The sequence below is a fragment of the Nelumbo lutea genome, chromosome 3 (assembly GCF_056320005.1).
Source record: "Nelumbo lutea isolate HS-2025 chromosome 3, American lotus-T2T, whole genome shotgun sequence".
Classification (NCBI taxonomy): Eukaryota; Viridiplantae; Streptophyta; class Magnoliopsida; order Proteales; family Nelumbonaceae; genus Nelumbo; species Nelumbo lutea.
The window spans coordinates 22306008-22332891 of NC_142686.1; the positions used below are offsets into that span (position 1 = coordinate 22306008).

At 37.3% G+C, this 26884-nt stretch overlaps 1 protein-coding gene across 1 annotated transcript; it reads right to left on the reverse strand.

Moving 5' to 3' along the window:
* Positions 1-9830: 9830 nt before the first annotated feature.
* LOC148863548 (receptor-like protein 4) lies at positions 9831-26681 on the reverse strand. The gene is made up of 9 exons (XM_088977776.1): positions 26425-26681; positions 25291-26337; positions 25002-25152; positions 24261-24332; positions 21956-22024; positions 20304-20372; positions 13234-13311; positions 11676-11881; positions 9831-10326 (listed from the first exon to the last, which is right to left on the reverse strand). The coding sequence occupies exons 1-9, from the start codon at positions 26495-26497 to the stop codon at positions 10220-10222; spliced, it is 1872 nt and encodes a 623-aa protein (XP_088833902.1). The 5' UTR covers positions 26498-26681; the 3' UTR covers positions 9831-10219.
* Between the last annotated feature and the right edge of the window lie 203 nt (positions 26682-26884).

Below are 26884 nucleotides of genomic sequence, written 5' to 3' on the forward strand. Positions count from 1 at the left end.
TACCTTTCCTATTTTACCCTTACTTTGAACCTTCCGTCACGCAAGCGACACGCTTTATGAGTTTATTCTGTTGCCGTCGACGTCGACATCGCTTTTCCTTTCCAGTGGTTGGGCTTGAATATTTGAACCCTGGGAATTGGATCGAGTCGCTGCGATAAAGCCCGTGGGCCCCCACAGCCAGATAATGTTCTCGCTCCTTTTGTTTCTTCCTTCCAGCTTTCTATCTCCAAAACAAAAATAAATAAATATAATAAAATAAATAAATCAGAAAAGTTTAGACGGCTCGATCGAGATCTTTGACCGTTGCTCGATCTTCAATCGACGCAAACAAAGACCCGCCTTTTCGGGTCAACCCACGTGATGATATCCAACGAGCTGAGGGTGCTCCACTTAACGGAGTCTTTACTCTTTGATTAACTTCGATCAATTAAACTAATTAATATTTTTTCTTGATGTGGAGACTTTTTAGCTCTAGACTTAGATTAGGGTTTGAATAGCAAAAGATTTTCAAGCAAAAAGAAAAAAAAACCCTAATTTGCAGCAAAGAAAGCTGGCTGAGTCAAAGAAATAATTTGGGGTTGATTTTATGTATTTCCCTATTATTATTATTATTATTATTATTATTATTATTATTATTTTATTTAAGTTGATTAATTTAGAATAATCTAATTAGTGCAAACAGTGGGAGGTTGGAAAGGAACCCATGTATGAATAGTTGGTTTTGTTGACCCAAGTAAGCTCAATTTACACCCTCACCTAGAACTGGTCAGAAAATGGGGGCCCACCTACTCCTATTTGCAACATAATTCACCGTTTGGTGGCGGAAACATTGTCAGAGGACCACACAGCTTTTGCCTTGTGAATTTATTGGTTGAGTGTATTAGAGGGCATAGCAACAGTTGCATGCTATAATGGGTCGGGTCGGGTCGGAATAACTATGATCCGGCTATTGTGGACCAACCGGTGGTGGTGGATGGATTAACCGTACCCGTTCCTCCTTTCCGGAGAAACAAAGCCAATTAACGATTAGATTTATTCATGGCCCAGGTTGGGCTTGGATCAGGATTTTACTCTTTATTAATAGTTTTTTTTAGGCTTGAACTCAATCCCGACCCAGGTTGGGTTTGGATCAGGCTGTTGCTAGGTTGAGCTCTAACCTCTGAGAGATGAATTTCTCAAGAAAATGAACATAATGAGAGAGGAAAGGGGAACGTCGGGCTCGTGTAGGGTTTTGGGACTCGGGAGTTTAGAAATTAGAAAAAAATAAAAACATGTATATATATATTATAATAAACATTATATATTTTATATTATATAAATTAATCTGGCTGGACTAGGCTTTTTTGACAAATCCTGAGCCCGGCCCAAAACACAACCGGACTTGGTGTTTTGAACTTGAGGTCAGACCCGCAGGCTTAATTACATGTCCAAACCCGATTGAGAAAAGAACCAGGTTGGGCCATCGGACTACCCGTTTAAGTTCGAAGGAATTTAAACGGGCCGGGCTCTTATTGGAGACCGGATCTAAGGAAGTAAAGCAGGTGGCAAATTTCATGCCAATGGTGATCATCATTGCGAGTTAGAATTGGGCTTTTAGCGAGCACCGCTTCATTATTGTTGATAATTGGTGGGGTTTGTATACTTTGGTGTCAACAAAAAGGGGCGGGCCCGGGCCCGGGAAATTTTGGACCGGTTGACGAATTGGGTCAAGGTTTGCAGCCCCTGATTATGTGCATATAGAACATACAAGTTGACATAGAAACAAGTTGAGAACAATTCAATGGGTCTCAATGAAATTGACCTAATCAAATAGAACGCAACCCTCTTCGATCCATAGACCCTCTTTTGCCCCATCTCCCAAGGCACAAGTTTCCTAGGGTGGGCCCAATGGCCAATCAAGATAGGCCCATTTGACCCCATGCCTTTCCTCCTCAATTAATGAGGGAACCCTTAGCTTGGGCCTTGAAGCATATTAATTTTTAGGGAAATTGTTTAAAATTTATCATGAATTTTCAATATTTCTCTTAAACTTATCACAACTTTTCAAAATGTCTAAAATTCATCATGTCAGTAAGTTTTTATTTTCCAAAATTCACCTTCCATTAGTGTACTGTTAATGTTTCTTAACAAAGGTGTCCATGTCATCATAAATAACAATTTTCATGACCAAATTACCTTTGAATGGTGAGTTAGAGGAAAAATTGTCTTTTTTAGTTTTCAATTTTTTTTTTTTGCATTTTTAGTGTTTTGTTATAATTTCCAATGTTTTTTTATAATTTCTGTTTTTTTTTACATTTTTCTATTTTCTACAATCTATAAATTTTCTTATACTTTTGTTATTTATTTACAATTTTTGTGTTTTTCTATAATTTTTGGTGTTTTCTACAATTTTTATTTTCTGAAATTGTTTTTCAATTTCTATAGTTTCTATAATTTGAAAATAATTTTTTATTTTGTTTGCAATTTCTATAATTTTTTATATTTTTTGTGATCTCTATGTTTTTATCTATTTTATATTTGAAAATACTTTTTTGAACTTTTCCTTTTTTTCATGTCTAAATATTAAAATGGTAATATATTAGCACCCGCTGGTTTATTTTGTATATATTTTATATTTTTTTTATAAAGGTTAAAACGATAATATATTAACACCCATTAGTCTGTTTAACATCAAGTTAGTGACATGATGAGTTTTAGATATTGTGAAAAGTTGTAATGAGTTTAAGAGAAATGCTGAAAACTCATGATGAATTTTAAACAATTTTCGTAATTTTTATAATCAACGTGATTAATTCGCTGACTAATTAATCTTTCTTTATTGGTTTCTCCACCCAAATGATGAATACTGGATGATAGATGATTGAAAGCCCCATTGCCAAGATGGCACGCATAAACGTTACAACTTACAACTTATTACAAGTCATTACTCGTCCACTTGGTTTGTATTGTGGTGGACAACTTCCTACGTGACATCACTTTATTTTCTTTTGTTGCAGATAAGCACTTACCTTTCTAACTTAACTTTTTTTTTTTTTTTTTTCTTTTATCCTTTATTTCTTTCTGTAATTTGTCTTCTTACTATTATTCTTTTCTTTCTTTCTTGATTGGTTGCTACTACTTGGTAGAAGAAATTCTCTTTTGGTTTGAGCAGATTTCGAGGTCAATCAACAAGGCCCAATAATTCCTACAAGTTGATTCATCCAACGCGTTTACATAGTGTGGTCTGGTCGTACTGTTTTTGAATGGTGACTCTGATGGACAATAGATACAGTCTGCAAGCCAAAGGCCAGGTGGGTTTGATTCTTTTTGGAGCCTTGTTGGTCCTACTCAAAGAGGAATCCACCAAAAGCCAGCATGATTTCAACATGCAGCAGCAAGAGGGAAAAGAACAAACCGTTTTGGGAGGGGGCGGATTTGGAGGTACAAATGGGGCTTTGTTTTTTTAATTATTTCATGGTTCCCCATCTGGACCAAACGATATATAGAATAAGAAATCATGTCATTTGGGGGATTTAATATTTAAATTTGTTTGTAGCTTTGTTGTGTGGTTCTGTTGTTGACACCCTTCCAAATGATGGACTTGTGCATTATAAAATTCAAATTCTTTGCAATTTGGTGAAGTCATTTGTCATCTATAGGTCCCATAATTTAAATGGTCTGAATATATACGTTTCGATTTTACACCAATTTGTCAAGTGGGTATTCGGCTACCGTGTCGATAGATGGATCGTGTTGGATCGGGTTGGGTTGGTTTGAATTAGATGCAATCAAACCTATGCTCCAGTTTTAAATACATATAATAATGGGTAATAATGGTTTATTTTATATGGGAAGAGACATGACGCAGATAAAAGGCTTGCTAAATATCAAAGCATAGATTTTAGTATGGTTTAAAGTATGAAGCTTTATTTTTTATGTCACATCACCTCACCTGTTAATATTTAAAATAGATAAAATCAACTAACAATTAATATTTAGGCTCAGTTCGTTTTTGGTTAAGTTACTTATTTCGGTAGGTGTATTTATTTATATTTTTTTTTGAGTAAATAAATTAATGATCATTTTAGTCATAAAAATCTATTATTAAAAGGGGCATTTTTATCCTATCAAGTATTGATAATTTTTCCTCATGTCAAAAAGTTATTTATTTATTTGAAAAATAGAATAATAAATCTTAAAAAAGAATATAAATTTTTTGATCAATCAAATTTATTTTTACTTTTACTAAATTTCCCCATTTCAAAATCCAAACAACTAACGCTCCTCCACCCCATAGAGTATCTTTAATTCTAAAAACTGTTATATGTACCGCTACTTGCAATATTGTACTAATTAAAATCCAAGTGAGGCAAAAGGACAAGCAGGTGGTAGGAGGTAGGCCAGTTGGCTCAAATTACTTATCGCTCCAAGTTACTTTTAATGGCAAGACAAATAACTGAAACTGGCCAATCAGATAATTGGCAACTTAATGGAGTCTGAATCTGAAGTGGGTAAAATTGACTAATTCACCTGGATAATCTCATCTTCCATATAGTTAAAATAGTAACAAAATAAAGCTCTTTTTCCTATTTCTTTTAGGGTGAATCTATAGCCACTCCAGTTTTTTACTATTTCCACTTCCTTCTTACTTCTTATGTTTTCTTATTGCCTAATATGACATTTCAATCGTACCTAACTTTTGTCAACATGCAATGGGAATTGGGAGAGGGTCTGAGTGTAGTGGAAATAGCCAATAGCAATACCCTTTACATCAATGACCTGCATTACTTTATCTTCTTTGAAAATTCAATCAAATAAAAAAAAAAAAGAAAGTCTAGCAATAAGAGAGACTTGGACCAGTGGAGGCAAGACAAGGTCTTATTAGAAATAAGCAGTAGTGGAATTAGTGGCTTGTGCAAAAGACATAGCGTGTTAATGCAGTCAGCAAGTTGCAACTGAAAAGATTATTTCAACAGAAAAGAACCCCAAAACCTGAATTTTACTCAAACAATTAACTACTCAGCTAACAAAGAGATAATGGACTCAAAAAGAAATATCCAGGTGGTAGTTCAGTTGGCAGCTTAAAAGGTCATAACTTGTTGTTCAAATTGGCAACATGTGGCAAGAAAATTAGCTGATCAAGGAAAATTGATTTTATGGCTTCCATTCAAGGTTTAAAATATCAATATATACATACATATGCAGCATGGGCAGAATGGCCCAAGTTTCATGCCATAATTCTGCCGTATCAATCTATACGGATGCTTTGAACTTTGCCTCCATTAATCAGGGAATCATCTTTATGGAGTCCAGAGTCTGAAGTGGTTGAGATTGGCTTAAACCACCCTACCACCCCCCCTCTCCCTAGCTAGCTAAATAAAGGTTTTTTTTTTCTCTAATTTATTTTAATCTATTGGGGCTCCACTTTTTGCTATTACTGCTCCCTTCTTAACATTTGAAGTTAAAATATTTGAATCAGGCTTTAATTTTGGTCAATGTGCAATGAATAAGCAATGAGAGAAGTGGTAGCAGTATTTTTTTATTTCTTTAATGAAAATTTTGAAATGTGTTAATGTCCAACAATATTTTCTTATGTTCAAAAAATTGATAAAAAAGAGAAGAAGAAGAAGGAGAAATAGAGCTGAAAAACTTTACAGTTAAAGCACTCAGGATGATGCAGATGAAAAACTTAACAGAAAAAATACTAAAAGCTTGAAGTTTACAAGGACAATTTAGTTACTCAGCTAACAAAGAGATAATGACTCCCCAAAGGGATACCTAGGTGATAGCTGAAAAGGACCTTACTTGCTGGTCAAGTCACCCTCTACTTGTAAAGTAATTCCCACTGGAGTAGTCCCACCAAATAGCAAAGTACTTGTGGAAAAGGTCGAACACATGGCAGACATAACTAAACAAGTAAATTGAGTCTGTATCCATCAGAAAATCCCCTATTTGATGGACTGTTTGAATTGGTCCAAATTTACTGAAGGAGGTTGGTTGATTTTCATAATTGCAAATTTGGCTAACTGAATTACTTGTCGTTGGCTTGTCTCTTAGTGAATGAATAATAAAATATAAACCAAGGTCCTTAATTGTTGAATGACATGTTGACATGTTGTGGTACCTCATTTAATTATTGTATCCACTAAAAGACAAACCAATAAGATTCAGTTTAGCCAATTCAGCAGTACCCAAACGCCCCCCAAGTCTACATGCGATGAATGCACTAAAATATATATTAATCACAATTAATTTTGGTCTATGTGCAATGAATGTGCAAGGAGGAATGACAATGGCATTGTTCTGCAATGAAAACTCGAAACATCATCAGTGGCTGACATTGAAGGGGGGGGGGGGGGAAATCCAACAGATGCTGAGTCATATAGCTTACTGACTACCTGACAATAACATTGGAATTAAATCCGTGGCCAATGAGGAGTCTCTCCTGTTCCATGGAATGGACTGAACTGACTGAGTCATGGCTACATGGTGCTGCCACTAAATGGGTCATTCAGCAAAGAAATTTAGGTAGCCACCTGGGAAAATTTTCCCATTTATTAGTAAAAAAATGGCAGAATTATAAAAAAAAGGGAAATTAAACAAAAGGTTAATGAATGTAATTATTTGATGTTGGGTTTGTTATGAGGTACCCATTTGCAAATTTGTGGGACCTAAAAAAATCAATTGCTCCAGTTGTGGATACATGTGGATCGGGTCAGGCTGAGGGAAGGCAAGAAAATTGCTTACTGAGCCTGACCCAACTGTCAACTAAGCGAGAAGGAGCCAGGTCACCAACATAGATAGAAAAATCCATTTAGATCAAACAGAACTAATGATGAGAACCCTAGCCTGAAAACCCAACTACTGTTTGGGATAACTTATGATAATTTAAGTGCTGATCAGAAAACATCATTTAGGCCAGAATTATCTCTCTACTTTATTGTCCTTGGGGCGGTGCAACAGCACAGCCACTGCTTATGGGATGGCTTATCCCTGACTATCCAATGGATAGAAGGTTTGGTGGGTTAATCTTGAGAAAATATTAATTATACAAATCTTGTAACCCAGGATGTTATTTTGATTGTTTTAATTAATCTGGATAGTTAGGAAGTAGTACTACTAAACTTTGGAGAGTTGGGAGACATGTACTACATCAAAGCAAAAATAACTTGCAAAGGTCAGGTTTATTGAAATAATTACCTAGACAAATCTCTCTCTTTCTCTCTCTAAATGCAAATTGAGGTTCATATGTCCTATGGACGTTTCAACCAATTGGGTTGTAAATATGTGAGGGTACCATCATCTGGTCTGGAATGGAGGCAAGACTTCATTATTCATTGTGAAATCCGCCTTTTCTAAAAGTGCAAATGTGGGATTATTATGCTAAAAATAATAAGAAAGAATAGAATTTGAAATATTTTAATCACAACTACAAAATATTCTCTATTGTCTTAATTGGGCACTATATAATCAGAAAGGAATTTTAAAATTATAAAGCTGGGTTAACTTGAGTCAAAAGGAAAGCCAGTGAAGCAGACTTGGTTTTTGAGAAGATACACACAAAACAGATGCATGGACTACTACTCAAAGTCACATTCCCCATTAAAGAAATAGTCAACTTGGAATAAATTGGTTTTGAGTACACCTTCCACCCTTTCTGGGTTTTTTTTTACTCAAGCCCTTTGTGGTCAATACTTGAGCACGTTATTGCAGCTTCTCCTTCACATGTTAATGGCTATAGAGCTGTACGTTTTATTGGGTTTAAGTCTTCATTCAATTTTCTATAGTAGAGAGCAGTACCCCTCTCTTGTCCAAGTTGACCTCTCTCTCTCTCTCCCCCCCCTCCCTCCTCCCTCTCTGACACACACATAGACATTAAGTAAGAGACCAATAGCCTGATGGGAAGCCGGGAGATCCCTTTCAAACATTCAATGTAATCAGATGATCTTAAAATGTGGAATTCATGGCAATCAGCTGGTTGCTTTGATTGGACCATTCAGCAGACAAAAATGACCAATGAGCGGAAGGAAATGTCAACCCACGTAGGCCATGAAATGGTTATGTGGGTTCTTCTGTCTTGCTAGGCTAAGCGCCCACAGTAATAACCATTGACATTTCATTCTAATGGATTCAATTTCAGCTGGTAACCCAGCTGAGCTAAGTCAACCTCTGCTAAGTTCATGGTTCCGTGTCAATGTTGCAGTAGCTGGGTTGTTTGCCTGTTTGCCACACCATTCAATCCATTTGGTGGTGTTGTTGAGTATCTTTCACTAATATGAACTCAACTTCGCTGTCTGTAAAACTCATTCCTTGTCTAGCTCTTTCTTTCAGTTCACATTAACTCAATAAATTGGTTCACAATAACTATATATCTGATCCCCTTAAAGCTTCTTTTGTTTCAAACCTTCAATCAGAAATGGATAAAAAACTTCTTTTTATTGAATTATTTGAGATACATTTTTTGTCTCTTTTACAGTGAATACGTTGGTTTCCATGTCATTACTTGAAAACAAATCAGCTGAAAATTTTGACTTCCAATTTAAGGATAAACAAACACAATCTATGGGTTGATGCATTTTGCTAGATTTTTAGCTATCCTGCTAAGAATGGGATCCCTAAGCTAACCAAGGTCTTAAATTTTGTTCGTTCCAGACTGTTGGTCCATGATAAAACTTTTTGAAATTTTGGAATTTGAGGTAACTTCTGTTCTAAAATTCTGGCACCAAAGTATTTTCGCCCAACATATTTCATTTTTCGTGTCGGTGGGTGTTTTTGAAGCCAAATTTTGTTGACATTTAAAATCATTGAGATAACCACTTGACCAGAACCTAGATTTAACACGGGATCTGCAGCTGGATTGCCTGGTCCAAGGGTTTGGTTTTACCCGTTCAAATTCGGGTTTCAGCTTGATCAATGATCAGTAAGAGAGTTGAGTACTGATTGTGGAAGCAGCCCATACGGCCCATACCCACTTTTCACCAAGACATGAATGACCTTATGATCAGATGAATGGCAATAGAAATGGCAGAGTCTGAAATTTGTTTGTGATGTCCAGAATTTGCTGCAATGAGCCGTACTTGTATGGCAACTCTTGCTGGGCGTCCCTACATTATCTCCTGCTGCTCAAACAATAGAGTGTGGAAGCATGTAGTGTCAATAGGTACTCAATTACCTGGATACCTTACAAAACCAGCCCGTTTAATAGAGCCCGGTTCCAAAAATATCGGACTTGATCATTATCGGATCCATAGGATAAAATTCTGTAAGCAGATCTTTGTTTTTTTTCTTTTGGTGAAGTGAGCAGATATAATTGGGAGTCCTAATTAATGAACTTACAAGCCTATAATTTTCAAATTTATAGAAGGGTTAAAAGTTCAGGTAATTCTACTTTTCCTCAATCTTAGGCTCAGTTTGGGAAGAATACAGAAACAAATATGTACAACGCAAATACAGGTTTAGAAATATAAAATATAAGACTGCACTCTACATATTTGTATTTATACTCCTTCCAAACTGAGCTTTAATGATTTATACATAATCAATGTAAGTTATTTGATGGGTGGGAGCTGGAATCTGCTGTCATACCCGGCCAGACAAACCCCAGAACTGATGCATATATTTGATGGGCCGACACCCCTGCATAATGACCAGCGTTGTGATTACTAATCAGTACCTGGAGTTTCAGTTCACCCACGGGAGCAACTGATTAGGAAGGAAGCTATTTAAAGCATGGAAGATGGAACTACAAGACTAGCCACTTGGCAGAGGCATTTGGGACAGTAGATTTTGGAAATGGGCGGTCCGCGTTGATGACCTAACCGCAGTATTTGCAGAGGTTGGAAAATGGATAGTTACAAGACAAGCGAATACCATTCAGTGTTTTTGTATTTCTTGAGATTCAAATCAACACAATATGCTTATGGATTGCCAAAATTTGGGTATGATACATGGGAGCATCCAATGCACAGCTTGGGAATTTCCCCAATAACCTGAGATGCATTGATTTACAACTTCGCTTTCTAGCCCCCTGCTGTGGAGGTGCAGAAATTTTGAAGAGAAGCACTGTGAAAGCATATAAAATCTCGCCTTTCAGCAACCAAACTTCCTCAGTAATGGGAACTATGTGATGCCTGACCTTAGCATGCATATCATGGCACTCAAGGTGTCCTTAGGAACTCGTGGTGGGCAGGTGACTATGTGCTTCAATTTCAATATCCTCTCCTATCAGGAAGGAAGTCTGTTAACGGGAATTCACGGTAGATGGAAATCCATTGGCATTATGCGCCCCCATTTCCACAAGCATCAAAGACTTCTGCCTTTGGTATCTATTTCTCTTTGCTGCAAGTGCTGTAGAAAGAACCAAATAAAGCTCAGCTGATAACCACACCAGACATGAGTTTCCCAATGAACAAGATTGGCAAAGCTATATCACTATGGTATCCACAGATGAATTATACAAAACAATCCATGCAAAGTTAAGCATGCTGTAAAGCCTTATAACTTTTTGCACGATGAAAATGGACAGGAAAGCATTGCAAGTTGTTATTTCAAGCTTAATGTTACACTAACATTTATACCTAGAAACCAAAAGGTAAAGAAGGTATGTCACAAATGACAGAGAATAACAACTATTCAACATCCTTTTTTCTTTATTGGAAAACATTAATTAAAAACAACCAAATTTAGGCGGCAAAGGTTCCAAACATGCAGTGTTTGTCCACTAAGAACTTGTTTGGCCAATGAGCCTGTACCTTTCAGTTATATTCTGTACTTTTCCAAAAGACCAGTGGACTAGATATCCTACTAGAAGCCTTTTTTTACATAAAAAGGCTCCAAAAATATATCACTGGCATAGCCAAGCCTCTGAGGACAAGGACTTTGTGTTGTTGGGTTCTATATTTCTTATAGGTCCTAAATGACATTCAAATTGTTCATATCAATATTTTATTAGTTCTATGACCATCTCAGCGATGAATAATTTTTAAATAATTAATTTATTCCCATTGGGGATATAATAAAGAGTTAATATATGGAAACATAACGGCCTCTACTAAATCTATAAATTGCAGATAATCACCACAAAACCCAATAAAAGGAGTTCCGTAACCTACCTGCATTACTCTTTCAGATCACTTCGTCATTTTCAACTTTTTTTGGTAGGTAAATTTCAAACTTGAATCCATAGTTAACTTAATTTTCCCGTTTTCTCCATATCCATAGGATCTTGACCAACCCTTCTAATTTGCCAAATCCCACTCTAACCCCTAAACAACATGTCTCCACACAGAGTTAAATGGAAAAAAATTCCATTCCTAGACCTATTTCTTGATTTTCACAAATTCTATTAATCCATGGTGAAACCAACAGATTTCTGGATCTGGCTTAGAAACCTTATAGATCAAGTTACACAGCTTAGAGATCTTCAAAACTCTCCTAAAGCAGCAACTCATCCCTTTGTGTGATTACTCTGAGACCTGAGACCACTGAATCCATTAGGACCTACCCATCTTACATCATTAATATATTATAAAATTCTACTTTCATATCAAATATGTGGAAAAAAAAAGCTTCCAGTACATAGAAGACATGTGAAAACAAAGTAGTTTAGTGCTCCAAACAAACAAAATAAATAAACAATATCACAGGAAAAACAAAGGCAAAGCTGACAGACTTATATTATTTTAAGCAACACTTACAAATAAGATCTTGAGGAAGAGAGAAGTCGTAATCATTTCTCCCCCTCCTGATGCAGAATATATATATCACCAGGAATAATATGACAATAACCAAACATGATAGACCTATTGCAATTTTACCACCAGTTGATAAGCCTCCCTTTCCCCAAAATAGAGGACATGGTGGTAGAGAAGGTACGCCACACAAGCCTTTGTTACGGGAGAGACTGAAAGGGAACACAAAAATTCACCAGATAAGAAAAGTAGCAATGGAAAGAAGACATTTCTGAACATTAATACAATTAATAATCTAGTTTCATGATTATATGGTGCAGATAAAAATATTGCAAGATATAACCAGTCTAACCACGTGTCAATACATGCATGCATACAGATCATTTCTAATTCATTCCTGGACCTAACCTCTACTTGATTGCAGAAGATAGAGAGGCAAAAAGTTGCTCAGCATTCGAAATCAGGAGAGCCACTGTTATTTGGACACCACATTTCTGCAGGAATTTTCAGGATTGGGAGGTAGAGAATGCTACCAGCTTCTTATGCTTGCTCCAAGATACTCAGCTAAACATAGAAAGGGAAGATGGTAGGGTGTGGAAGTGGGAGTCCGGCGGCTATTTTTTCTGATAGATCCTTTGCAAGCATCTCATGGAGAAAATGAGTATCACATTCCCGTCCAAAATTGTGTGGAGACCCTAGCTCCATCAAAAGTTTGCTTTCTGGTAGACAGAAGCTTTAGGTAACTGTTAAACCAAGGGCAGTCTAATTAGGAGGAGAATAAATATTTAGGATTTGTCCTGTGTCTTGCACAATCAGGAAGAACACATGATCGACCACTCCTTCATACACTGCCAGGTTGCATAGAAAATATGACCTCATTCCTACAAGGCTTTGAACCTGAGACGGGCTGCAACCAAATCAATCAATGAGTTCCTGGAAGCCTGGTGGGGGAAAGGACTAAACAGAAAAGGAATTTTTGCATGGACAATTGTACCGGCTGCAATAATATGGTCTGTATGGACTGAAAAAAACAAGAATATTTTTGAAAATAAGAGTTCACAAGAGGATAAAAGATATTAAAATGTATGGCAGGCAGATTTGGGTCATGGTTGTCAGTTGAGGATTTTAGGCAGATCTCAGAATATACATTCTTGGGTAGTCATATCTGGTTCTATACTTTGGGGGGGGGGTCCTCATTTTGTATCATTCTTTATAATTTTATTGGGTGTTCTGTATATAGATCTTACTGTGCCTCAATGTATTGTGTTGAGTGTTTGAAGCTAAGTATATCAAGATTCAAATACAGCTTAGTCTCACAATCTTTTAGAATAGCTAGTTCAGCATGGATATAGACCACCAGGTCCAGAAACAAAGTGAATCACTATAATCTTATGTTGACATTGAGGGAGAACAGTTTATGCATTTATTGGCTTCTATCATATAAAAAAATTTGGTAAAGAAAAATAAACAAAAATTGTACAAAATAACATATAAAGCAGCGTTATCATGGAAACCAAATAAATAAAAAGTTCAGAAAATGGATATAGAGTATAACATTACATACTCGATGGCTCCACCATGTACACCAATTGAGTAAAGTTCATATGGTACTTGTCCTTCAAATTCATTATCATTTAATAACCTGAAACACAAATTACAATGTAATGTACAAGCTCAAATGATTAAATAATGTATTTGAGAAAATAAGGTATATTTTATTGGGATAAGTAACAAAATTTTTATTGATTATAAGAAAGAATAAAGAATTGCTTAATCACGGAGATAGTTAACAACCCCAAAGACAGTAGACCCTTAAAGTTCCATTCCCTCCCTTTTTTTAGTTAAACAGTAGTTAGCTTACATTTGGGTCCCCAACCATCCCCCAATACAATTGCTGTCTATTGACCCCTTGTTTGGCAAGGCCATCTACCATAGCATTTGCAGGTCCTGGTACCCAACTATAAGATATGGTGCAAATAAAGTAACATACATCCATGCAAATTTACATAATATGCAAATTTGTAAACAACACTGTTGAATTTCATCTAAGTGTAACAATTAAAACACTGCAACTTTGAAAAAGGAAAAACCACTAGAGAATGTAAAACCACGAGCAAGTAATATCAATTGAATACGAGTACCATTTCCTTCTGTTCAATACCATATCCACTGTTAAATCACGGGCCCTTAAATCATTTCACTATTTCAGCTCATATCTTTTTGGTTTGCCCCTAGTTCTTCCAACCCCCCTTCAATTTGTAACAGATCCTCTCTTCTCACTATTAATATATGTATCTTCTCTGCACATGCCCAAACCATCTTAGTCTACTTTCCCTCATTTTATCCCCTATTGGAGCTACTTCTAGATTTCTTAAAATAAATATGTTTCTGATCCCATCCCTTCTAGTTTTTCTACACATCCATATCAACATTTGCATTTCTGCCACACTCATTTTATGGACATCATGTTTCCCAACAGGCCAACACTCTGCTTCCATAGTCCATACAATATTGCTGGCTTTATACCATTTTATAAAATTTTCCTTTTAGCCTAAACGGTATTCTCCTATCACATAATATAAGATTATAGATGCACTCCTCCATTTTGCCCATCATGATCTAATTCTATGAACAACATCCTCAATTTCTCCCTTTTTATCAATAACTGCAGGATTTATATTAAATTTAAAAGAAGAAAAGATACAAAAGGTATAAAATACACACAAAGTTATTCATCAAAAAATATACACACAGTCACAAAAACTCTTGTCTCTCCCCAACGAACTTCTTGTTTTGCAACTGTGCCCATAGAGTTAGCATAACACTTTATCCATTGAATCTTCGCTTCCATGTCTTTTGTTATCCATTTAAATTTCTCTTTTAGACTGCTAAAGACCCACATCCTCAGATCCATCACATTGCAACCAACTCACCACCAGTTTTGGATCTCCTTCAACAACTAATTTTCTGATGTTTAACCGTCTTGCTCTTTGTATTCCTTCCATCACAGCCAGAACCTCTGCTCTAAGAGAGTTTTCTTCACCAACTGGTCCTAAGTAAGGAGAAATTACATTACCTCTCTCATCACACACCTTCTACGCCTGAAAGTCCTAGATTGCCCATACTACTTCCATCAAAATTGAGTTTCATGAAGCATATATCCAGTGGACACCAGGTTGGTTTAGTTATTAACCTACTAGAAGACGATTCAACCACTACCTTCCACTTCCCAAGCAAATCATCCATTGAGACATGAAAGAAGGTGTCCATGGATTTTAACCAATGTGCCACTCTGAAGTCTGATCAAAACAGTTTCAATAATAACCCTTTTTTTTATCAGAAATGGTAACTTTCATTAGACATTTAAAAGAGAATACATTGTCACCACCCAGTCAAGGGTGTTTACCCCAAGAAAAGTATTTTCTGATTACAGAACATCCCAAAACAAGTTTTCCCTGAAAGTTCCTTGCTTTGCAAGGGTGTCGACTAGTCCATTCGCTGACCTCCTTGTCCACTTGAACAGTGCCCCAACCTCCCTTGCTAAGCAGTTTATTTCCCTCATGAATTGTTGATGTACCCAGGCCCCCAAGTTATGTGACTGCAACCACCCAATTAATAGTTTAGAGTCCCCTTCTACCTCAATCTGGTGTAAGCCCCATTGTTTAGCCAGTCTTAGACCTTGTAGCAAGGCCAAAATCTCTGCTCTCAAAGAGTCTCCATCACCTATCAGACCTGAATACAGTGCAACCAGTCTGCCCTCCCTGTCTCTGAAAGCTCCTCCCACCCCAGAGGGATCCGGGTTTCCTAAGGAACTCCCATCGAAGTTCAGCTTCACCAATTGATGTGCAGGAGGGATCCATTGCTCCTTTAACACAGACCTCAATGAGGAAGGGTTTGCCACAGTGTACCATCCTCTAAACAAATCATCAGCTGAATAATCTTTAAATAAAGGGGATGCTTTAAGCCAATGAATGACCTTGGTAGATATGCAGTCAATGATTTGCTCCTTAGATCTTTCAGAACCCTGGAATATCCTATTGTTTCTTTCTTCCCAGATTCACCACAAAACAGCTGCTCTTGTTGCTCTCCACATTGCTCTCCCCTTCTTCTTTGGAGGTCTAAAGAAGTTCGGATCAAAGAGTCTTACTACATCCGAAGGAGGGGTCCACCTGCATCCAAAGTGAGAGGAAAACCAATTCCAAACAAAGGCTACAAAAGGATAGGATATAAATAAGTGTGTAATGGTCTCGCCACAGGCCAAGCAGAGGCTACACGCGTGGGGTGAAAGGCAATAGTTTGGCCTTCTTTTTTGCAGCATATCTAAGGTGTTGATTTTCTGGAGTACTACCTCCCAGCAAAAGGCCCTTATTTTTGGGGGTACAAGGTTACATCAAACCTCCTTTGTTGGGAAGGTTCCTGTCAAGTTAGATGAATGGAGAAGAACATTGTAAAAAGAGGCACTAGTGAAAACCCCAGAAGGAGAGGCTGACCAAATTCTACTATCCAAGCAAGACTGATCAAAGAACAGAGTATTAAGAAGGGCAATCAGATCATCAACCATACCCATTTCGGACTCCCTCAACCCCCTCCTCAGACCCAAATCCCAAGAGTTACCATTCAGATAGACAGAGGAAATGGTTTTTTCCTTATTAACAAAAGAGAGTAGATGGATGGGAATCTATCTTTGAGGGAGACATCCCCAAACCAGACATCTTCCCAGAATCGAACTTTATTCCCTGCACAAGCATCAAGTCTGATAAATGGAAGAAATGAGGGTAAAACGCCATGGATAGCTTTCCAAGGAGATGACTGGGATGCCCTAGGGTCAAGACCAGTTTCAATAATAACCTCCTTAAATCTTTCCTAGTACTGGAATAACCTTAAATTCCTTTCATCCCGTATTGTCCATAGACTCCATACAATCACTGCCATTGTGCATTTTTACATAATCCTACCCCTTTTATTTGGCCATGCAAAGAATGTTGAGGCAAATAGGCTCTGAACATTATCAGGAGAAATCTACCGGCACCCAAATAAAGAGATAAACCATTCCCAAATACAAGCAGTAAAAGAACAGGTAATTAGCAAGTGATAGTAGTTCTAACTGTTGGCCTTGCACAAATCTATGAGGGGATAAAGACCACTGTGGTCTCTTCTTTTGAAGTAAATCACAGGTATTAATCTTTTCATGTACAACGTCCCAACAAAAAGCACTAATCTTGGGTGGAATAAGCTTACACCAAACCCCCTTCACTGGGAAAAGTTATGAAGAGTTATTATCAGTTTCAGACAAAGCCTTGAAAAGGGAGGCACAAGTAAAGGAACCGGATGGGGAACATGTCCAAATTTGGCCATCAGGTTTGGAAGGATTAAGGAAGACCTCTTCTAATAGTTGCAACGGGTTAAAGATGTGAAGAGTTTTTGAATCCCTTAAACCCCTTTAGAAACCCAAGTCCCAATAGATGCCATTAGCAGAACTAGAAGGAACAAGGAATTAGGAAACATGCTGATTTTTGAAATGGCTCAAGGCAAAAAGAGACAGAAATTGATCTTTTTAAAGGGGAAGGACCCAACCACGCATGTTCCCAGAATTTAATCCAGTCCCCACTGCAAAGATCATACTTGACCAAAGGAAGGAAAAATAAGGTAATATACCACTAATGGCCTTCTAAGGAGAAGCTTGAGTTGCCCGATTCAGTGCTCCAACATCCCATCCATTGGTCAAGAGCCCATGTATACTCAAAACCACCCTTGTCCATAACTCATATCTTTCTTGAGGCAATCTCCAAAGCCACTTCTCTAACAAATCTAGGTTTCTTCTTTGTAAACAACATAAACCTAAACCACCTATCACCTTGCTTCTACTAACCACTTCCCAACTAACTCTATGATCCTTTGTTCTCTTCCCCTGGCTCCCATAAAAAAATCCCTCATCAGCTTCTCAATCTTTCTGCACATGCTCACTTGGACCTTAAAAACTAAAAGGTAATAATACATTGGCAGATAGGGGTGTATAATCAGTCAGTTCGGTTCAAACCAAGGACCTAACTGACTATTCAGTTTTACCATTTCCTCTAAATGAATTATATTTTCGAACCGAACTGGCCCTACTGAATTTGGTTCAGTTTGGTTCGGTTGGACCTTGGTTCCACATAAATGACAAGCATTTAATAGGTATTATTAATGAAAAGTTAAAATGGCCCCAGAACCCAATGGTTTTAATTAATTAACTATTAACTATTATTAATTAAAAGTTAAAATGACCCCAAAGCCCAATGGTTTTAATTAATTAGCTACTATTAATTAAAAGCTAAAATAGGCCCAAAGCCCTATGCCAATGGGGAATTGGAAAATTGGCCATTTTCAAAAATAATTAATGATTAATGAACAATTAATGACTAACAAACAATTAATAATGAGTCTAGGTTTTAATTAACTATTATTAATTGTTCATTAGGAAATATAATAATTAATTAGCATAAAGTATTAAATAAAACATAACGTTTAATATACTTAACTAAATAACAGCATTAATTCGGTTTTCAATTCGGTTTGGTTGAAAATTTCAGTCAAACCAAACCGAAACCGAAACCGAAAACCGATTTTTTTTAGAAAATAAAAACCAAACCAAACCGATAGTCGAATTAACTGAACCGAATTAGCTTATTCGGTTTGAACACCCCTACTGGCAGATTAGCTAAGGTTGACTGGATTATAGTGATTCTACCTCCTAACAATAGGTACTCTTTTTTCCAACAATCAAGCTTCTTCAAAATTCTTTCTATTACCAGACTCCAAAAACTAGCTTCTTTTGGGTTACCAGACTCAAGTTCCCTATCATCCAAATTAATCCTTGCCCCGCAACTCTTATCAAAATTAATCTTCAAGCTTGGCATTATCTCAAAGAGTTGCGCCATTAAATGAGTGAGTAGCACCTTGTCTTTCCCAATCTCCAGCCTTTCACCAATTGTCTCAAGCCAGCCCTTAAGATAAGTCTACTAAGAGCATCCGCTACAAGTGTAAACAAGAAAGGTGAGAGAGGGTCCCATGCCTAGCAAGAAAAAAGGTCCACCAATGTACCATTCACTAACAGCAAGTACCTGCAAGCATTCAAACAATCCTAGATCCATTTATACCATCTCTCTCCAAAACCACAATAAGATAAGACTTCTATCAAAAAAGTCCAATCCACTAAAACATAGGCTTTATCTAGGTCCAACTTGCATAGCACCTTTTTTTCTTGACCTTTCTTCAACACATTCATTTGCAATCATAATTTGATCATAAATTTGTTTATTTGCACAAAAGCCCCTCAATTTCTCCCTTGATATTGATCATTGAACCAAGGTAATGAAAGAGGTCACATCGCAGATATTGCCTATTTGTGTCCTAACTTTCACTCCTATTATAATTAAATTTACATCGCAGATATTTTGTTTTAGCCATACTTATTTTGAAACCTCTAATTTTTTACGAGTATTAAAAAAACTCATCTTAACTCTATAGGAGTTGGTTGTGCGAAGATAAGAAGTTTGTGGATAGCTTTGTAGCATCATGTATTGCCTGGAGATGATGCTTGCTGCAAAATTTTCATTTGACTTTGATGGTAACTAGGAGTCAAGGATGAATACAAGGGCAGGTTCATTTTTTGGGGGGCTACGGAAAGCCTAAACACTAAGACTGCTACTATCAAACTAAATGGAACAAAATTATTGGATTGGTCTCAATTAGCCAAACCATACATCGGAGGTGCAAGAAAGTTAAGCTACCTTACAAGGAAGGAGAAAGAAGCAGCAAGAATCAGACAATCCTGAATACTCCACGTGGGGTTAAAAAATCTGGTAGCCATGTCATGATTAGTGAGTTGTATGGAAACATCAAGAAGAGTTATACGTTCTTGGCAACAGTTAAAAAAAAGGGGGGGGGGGGGGATAGGGTGTTTGAGACCCACTCTCAGGTCCAAGATACAGACAAGCAGTTGCAAAGAGAGGTAAACAGTCTCTTTTAGGGGGGAGAGATCTATTTCCATGTACTTCTATTCCTCACATGCTCTATACTTAGAGATAGAGCAATATGAATGTTTAGAGTCAAAGCATACCTAATGATTGTGAGATATAGAGGACTATAGTTGAAATTTACCACATTAGTATTTAATAAATATCAAAGAAAATTTGCTGTATAGAAATATAATGAAGTCAAATGTGGAAATTACTAGTATCCAATTTGCAAGTCAGCAAAAGATGGCATTATCTAAAACTGACAAGCTAGCATACATCCACTTCGCTCAAGTTTATCAAGGATTTTTAATTACTATACAGAAAGTATGATCATTAAAGCTGTTAAAATTGCTGCTAATATTAAAGAACCACAAGAAAGATAAAACTAAAATAGAATTGGAATAAAACCAAAATTATGCAGTATCACCTAACCCTATCAATTGAAATAAGATGTCATATGTAAAAGTAATAAAGGTAAATATAAGACAAAACATCTATCATTATCAATCTTACTTGGAAACTGAATGACAGTAGATGCAGTTGGATATAAAATAAATTATCCATTTGTTTAAATCTACTATTAGATAATAGAATTTAAGTATTTAACTAAGGATTTATAAATAAGTAATCCACTTACACGAGTTGCAGACTTGAAGATATAAGACTATCTGGTATTGATCCAGATAAAAAATTGTTCGACAAATCCCTACAGATACCATATAAGACATTAATAGTCAATAATGAAGGATCAAGAACCAAGATCAGGGTCACTTTGTACTTTGTGGAACCACTAAGAGCACGCCTGGAATGCCAGGTGAACAAAAAGAACCATGTTCCCAATATGCCCAATTGAGTAACCTTTTCATATAGGTAAACTAGAGGAAGTAATTGAATTCTTTCAAACAAATAGGAAAAATGTCAGAGCAAGATAGAGATCAAATTCTAGAGGTAACTTATAAGGTCCAATTCAAAGAAAAAGAATTTGTCTTAGTTATATGATAATATGAAAGATCATTTTGCACTACAAAATAATTTCATTAGCTACAACAAAGCTCCAGATCCCAAATGAAAATTCTATACCTGGAAAGGAATAACTAGATGAGGAATGGAATCATAGAGATAATGGTGGAATTTCTGAATCTAGTAAAAGAATATTGTAAAAAAATGCTTTGAGTTCTCAAAAGAGCAAAAGAAACGAAAAAGGAAGTCCAAAAGCAGCAGGCAGGGCAGATGGGCTTCCAGATGTTTGATCACTTGAGATGAGTTTTGTCCATGTGATAAAGATCAATTTTATCAGTTAAAGGCCAAGTTACCCACTTCTAGATCATAAAAGTTCAGGTTGGTAAGAAGCAAAAATACCAAATTGGTAAAACCAAAGATTTCCCAAGAAAGATGTATCTTCATATTCGTCCACCCATCAACCCATGATCAGATGGGCTCAGTATACCCTAACCAGGTTAGGACCAGGCTTTGGTTGTGAAATATCAATTCATGATGGGTTCAGGCTATGCCACATTTCATGCCATGTCATAGATTTTAAGCACTTTATGTAATTTCCTATTGCTTTTTAACTTGTTATTTTATTTCTTAATGTTTTCCAATCTCTAGTCTTGACCCTCCTTGCCATGCTTAATGCCCTTGCCTGCTCTGTTCATGGAGTGGGTGAGGTTCCAGTTGGGATATAGTTAGGTTCGTTAAGGTTCTTGTAAGCCCAACCTCTACTGAACCCTATGACACCCCTACAAGATGTGGTTCTATTTCAACCAGGTCTCACAGTTCAAATTGCAGTACATATATTGAAATTGACAAGGGGGAATCGCTTGATGTAATGCTAAAATCTCAAGGTGTCAAGCATGAGCATGTTGGTCGAATCTAGATCGGTCACTGTATAAAAGGAAAATGGCAAAGGTTAGGTCTATATTTGGTCTACCACTCCCAAGACCCCAGATAGTTGGGACCAACATTGAGTAATGATCTATGTTGAAGTTGGGCAAAATGGATAATATGAAGCTCATAGGAGAAATGAAAGTATTAAGCTAAACAAGCACAAACACCCTTCTTTTCTATGGTTGCAGGACAAAAGGAGGAAAAGCATATAGTTCTGTTAATGTCACTTCACCCATTACCAAACATAATTGAAGGCCATGAATATTAATGTAGTCATTTAACTCCTAAAAACACAGAATTCTAAATGAAAATCAGGTATTTTGCATCATGTTGCTCAGGTCAATTTCAAATCTATAAGCCCAATTTAAAGATATTATAGTACTAGAAGCATGTTATACTTACAGACGTGTAAGATATTTTTGACCAAGTCCTGAGGGTATGGTACCATGCAAAGAATTATAACTTAAGTTCCTGTGGAGAAACAATGCAAATAAAATCAACTGTAAAACTCCATGATATGAGAAGAAAAATCAAAACTAGAGCATGAAGAAGTAGCAGAGTATCTTAACAAACAGTTAATGTGTAACAATTCTTTAATATCAATTACCAAGAAAAACACAAAGACATGTTAATTTTAAACTGAAAAATCAAAGCTACAAAAATCACAAAATAAAAAACAAAGTGAAGTGACAATGAGATTAGTGGCTGTGGGGAATTCAACAAGTCAAATGGACTTATGAGGCACTATTCTATAGAAAAGGGAATAAAGTACTGTTTTCCAGGTGGAGGAGAAACAAGGTTGGGGAAAGTCCTTTGTTTGATACCAGGAAGATAGAAGGGTTTGGTGTGGGTAGCAACGCAGTGTCCTCTAAGATTTCCTTTTTGATGTGGGTAGAAATGCAGAATAAATGCCTTACTTCTGACACCTGCTAAGGAGAGGGATGGCTGTGGACAACCCCAACTGCACTTTTTGTGATAGCTTTTCTTTATTCACTGTAAATTTGCAGTCTAGATTTGAGAAGTGCTGAATAAATGGTTTACTTCTCACAACCTGCTAAGGAGAGGGATGGGATGGTTATAGATAACTGACAACCCCAATTGCACTTTTTGTGATAACTGATCTTTATGCATTGTAAATTTGCATCCCAGATTTGGACAACCCGAACTACACGTGGTTGCTGTTTTCATTGAGTTCATGCACTCATTCATGATCTACTCATCTTATATTGTAAATTGAATTTTGAGTTATTTGAACAGTTCACCATGTAAAAGGCCACTGGTTCTGAAGTATTGTTACATTTTTTTCTTTTTGATTAGTAACAACCTTTATTAATTGATAAAAGAATGAAATATGTACAAGCATCAAGACATCCTTAAGCCCTGGATGGGTGAAGAATGGATACACAAAGGTTAAAACCTATATAGATACCAATTGGATTAGTTCAATGACTTAAGAGGTTGATTTCAAAGTATTGCACTTATGTTAGTTGCAGTCTTGTTACATGGAAGAGTAAGAAACAGGCTTTGGTGACAAGATCTAGCTAAGAAATAAAATATTGAGACATGGCACACAGTCTGTGTGGACTCTCCTAAATGGATGACTTGTCCATGCAGTCATGTTTAAAAATAAAATAAAATATGAAACAATTATTTACAACAATACAGTCTATAATATCAAACACTTAACCTAAACCAATGGCAACATGACAAAAATTTCAGAAATTAGAAGTAAATGATGCCCTCTCCACATCTTCAAACTCGGGATGCACCACCAAAATCGACCATGCAGTTCTCAATAAAGAATTAGAATGATAGATGTCAACATTTGTAAATTCTAATAGGAACTCTAAAGGGGAAAATCTTAAGAAAGCAAGTGCATGAAGGTATCATTTTTTTTCCATTGTTGAAAAATAATCTGAGAGTTCCAAGGTCAAGAGTGTCATAGCTAAAAATGAGAATTTGATGATCTTAAAAATGATTAATTCCCAAATGACAATGTAAAAAAGCCTTCACCACAGTAAATTCCCATCGGTGCAATAAAGGAATGTATCAGTATTAGATAAACAGGTTTTCTCATATTTTTTTTCCATTCAAACAACCAAAAGCCCATTCTTCCTACCTAAACAAACTTCAGACCATTTTCCTAACCCATAACTACATCCAAATTGGCTGTTTCTCTAGAGATAAATTTTGAAGACCTCAGGTTTCTATAAACCTATAGAAATGTCTCTAGATGAGGGATGATGCGGCGGAGCTTTGGGGGGGGGGGGGGGGGGGGGGAGGGCACAAAAGCTAGTAAACAAGGATTCGAGGGAGGGGAAAAAACTTATAAACATGGATAGGAGGTTAAAACATAAGTAGGATTTACATGGGGATAGTGGGAATTTTTAAGGCATTGGAAGGGGGGCATGGCTCCCCTCTGCCACCCCCTAGCTCCACCCCTGATTGTGGAACCCTAGGGGATCAGGAATTAAGAATGAAGGTAGAAATTTCTCTATGCTATATGAAAGCTTTTAGCAATGAATCCATGCAAATGGGATTTTGCTTTAGAGAAACATAGATATGATGTTTTTATCATTATATGAACTTTGATTTGCAATATATCAAGTACATTGATATTGTCGATGTATCTTACCAAATTTAAAATTCATTGATACTTTCTATAGAACATAAGGGATGATAAGATATCAAATACATAGATACTTACAGGCTTACCAAGTTTGACAAAAGGCCAATCTGCTCACTGATGTATCCTTTCAGGCCTTGACTCCCAAGATCTCTGTTGAGGTTGGTTCATAAAAGAAAGAAAAAAAAAAAAAAGAAAGAAAGAAAGAAAGAAAAGAAAAGAAAAGAAAAGAAAAAAGAACTATTATAAGGAGCATAAGTGTAAAAAGCTGCCTAACAAGCTTAACCAACGAGTACTTATGTACTTAAATAATGATTAAGGCATATATTTTAAGCTAAAAATACATGAGGAACCTAATTACTTACAATTTAAGAAGGTTCTCCATTAATAAAATCTTTTAATCAATTGGTGACCATTCTATAGGTGTATACAGGATTTTCCCCAGTTCCAATTGATCTGGTAGCACAATCATGCTTATCAAAGAAATAAAATAATAGCATTATATTAGTAGAATGTGAAACTGTTACAGTTTAGGGCATGTTATTCAAACTAATACAGGTCTAATTTTCCTAGTCACACCACGCATTGGATATTGCAGTTTAGTTTACAAAAATACTCTTCTCCAAGACACAGGTTGAAGTGCCTTTCCTAGTTATCTTCCTGTATTAAAATAAGTTCCTGCAACTGCAATTCTAAAATTTTTACAACGTTCATGTTACCTTACATTTAAAGTGACTTACTAATAGGATGTACTTGGTAAATTAAGATGCCACCTGGGAGGCAGATTCTGTGAGGGAAAAATAAACAAGGGGAAGTTCTTACATTTGAGATACCACCAGGGCAGACTTATCCTTGTTTGGGTGGCAAGTAACACCTTCCCAAGCATCCCAAGTAGGAGGAGCACATGGATCCCCATTCCAACCCATTCTATCAGGAACTCTTAGCGATTCTTTCAATGCCCGCATAGCAGTCACTATACAGACAAATCCATTAATCAAAACCAAGTACAGCAACCATGCTAATAATTCTGACTTTTCCCAAGTTCTAAACAAAAAATAGCATATGATCAGATTAAATGAACTTTCAAGATTCACAGAGATTATGCTCATACCTTGCTCAGTAACAGTAGCCAGATCCCTTGGAACCAGGGCATAATTCTCAAGACCACTAATCAACGGACTACCAGCTACCGGAACAAGCTTCACACTCAAAGTTGTACTGTTCAAGTTCTTCACAACATAATGCCAATTGAAAGCCGTGAAACTACCAACCTGCTTAAAGATATCAATCCTACTCACATTCCTCCCATTGATATGCACATCAATCACACGCTGCCCAGCCGCAGTGATACTCGAATCAATTTCTGCAAAATGGAACCAAACCAAGTAATCCATTTTCGCGTCCACCGGTAACTCGTACTCCAATGCTCCATCACCCACAACTGTAACCGCCGTCTGATACAAATGCATTGGAAAGTAATTATGTTCCTGATTCGTCGCACGTATATTGTTTCTGGTCGCAATAGCCTTAATTGAAACCCCATTCCCCTTGAGGAAATCCACATCGGTTTGCCAACCACGCCCGAACAAATCCGTGTCATTGGTTAACCCCGAACCCAGCGAACCAGAACCACAAGTCAACCGCCCGTAATTGATCAGTATAAGATGATCGCCGGTGGTGGAAGAATCGTAGGACAACGGATCGACCTGAATAATCTCAAGCGATCCGATGACGGGAGGATCAGTGGCAATGCTGTAAAAGCAGATATCGGCCTCTCCGTCCTTAACGAAGGCGAATAGATCAGAGTAAGCTCCGGTGCGGCTAAAATCCTCTTTCCATGGAGAGCGCCAGCTGAACACGAGGGTGCCTTCGACGGAGACGTCGAAGCTGGGGGAATGCAGCTTGCCGTCGTAATTATCGTAGACGAAGAACATGCGGAAGTGGTAGCGGCCGTTGGGGACGTTGAGGATGTAACAGTTCTTCTTGCCGAAGGAGATGGGGAAGAAACGAATGGTCTTCTCTTGCTGCTGGAAGAAGAGGTGAGGTTCGGCGACGAGGGAGGGAGAGCCGCCAGTGAAGAAGCGGTCGGAGAGCCATGAGTCGTTGAAGTTGTTGGTGAAGTTGGACTGGCCACCGCAATCTATTCGATACGAGGTGTCTGCGAGACAGAGGAAGGGGAGAGTTGGGGTTAGAGAGACGGTTAAGACAGTTTAAAGAGTTAGTTGGTTAGTGAGGGGGAGCTTACCGTAGGGGTAGGGGTTAAGAGGAGGAGGAGAGGAGAGGAGGAGAGGGAGAGAGAGTAAGAAGAAGAGGGACATGGCGCTTGTTAGTTTTGGAGTTTGGTGTTTGTTTGGACATGAATTGATAGGGTGTCGTCTATTGTCTTCCTCTGGTGCTGGTGGTGGACTAAAAACAGAAAACTTTGGGAGGAAGGGAGGAAGTCAGTCAAGGGACTCAGGAGTCAGGAGCATAGGAAGTGAGGCGAGATTTGCGGGAGAAGTTGTTGGATTCATGAGTCGGTGAGTTGGTAGTACATGCCTGGGGGAGGACGGAAAGTGGGGCCGGATGGAGTGTGGGTCCCAACTACCAACTACTTTTCTCTGTAGACGGTTGAGAGTAAAGAGATGAGATGATCAGATGAGCGAGATTGGGTGGGGGTGTTTCAGTGCATTGTACCCTTGGTCAAGTTCCCCGATTTTCGAATT

Excerpts from the sequence above, each read along its gene's own strand:
- LOC148863548 (XM_088977776.1), bottom strand. The coding sequence starts at position 26,497 with ATGTCCCTCTTCTTCTTACTCTCTCTCCCTCTCCTCCTCTCCTCTCCT. Across the intron at positions 25,153-25,290 it reads GGCTACTGTTACTGAGCAAG|TGACTGCTATGCGGGCATTG; the intron begins GTATGAGCATAA and ends TTGTCTGTATAG. Across the intron at positions 22,025-24,260 it reads TTGTCAAACTTGGTAAGCCT|GAACTTAAGTTATAATTCTT; the intron begins GTAAGTATCTAT and ends GTTTCTCCACAG.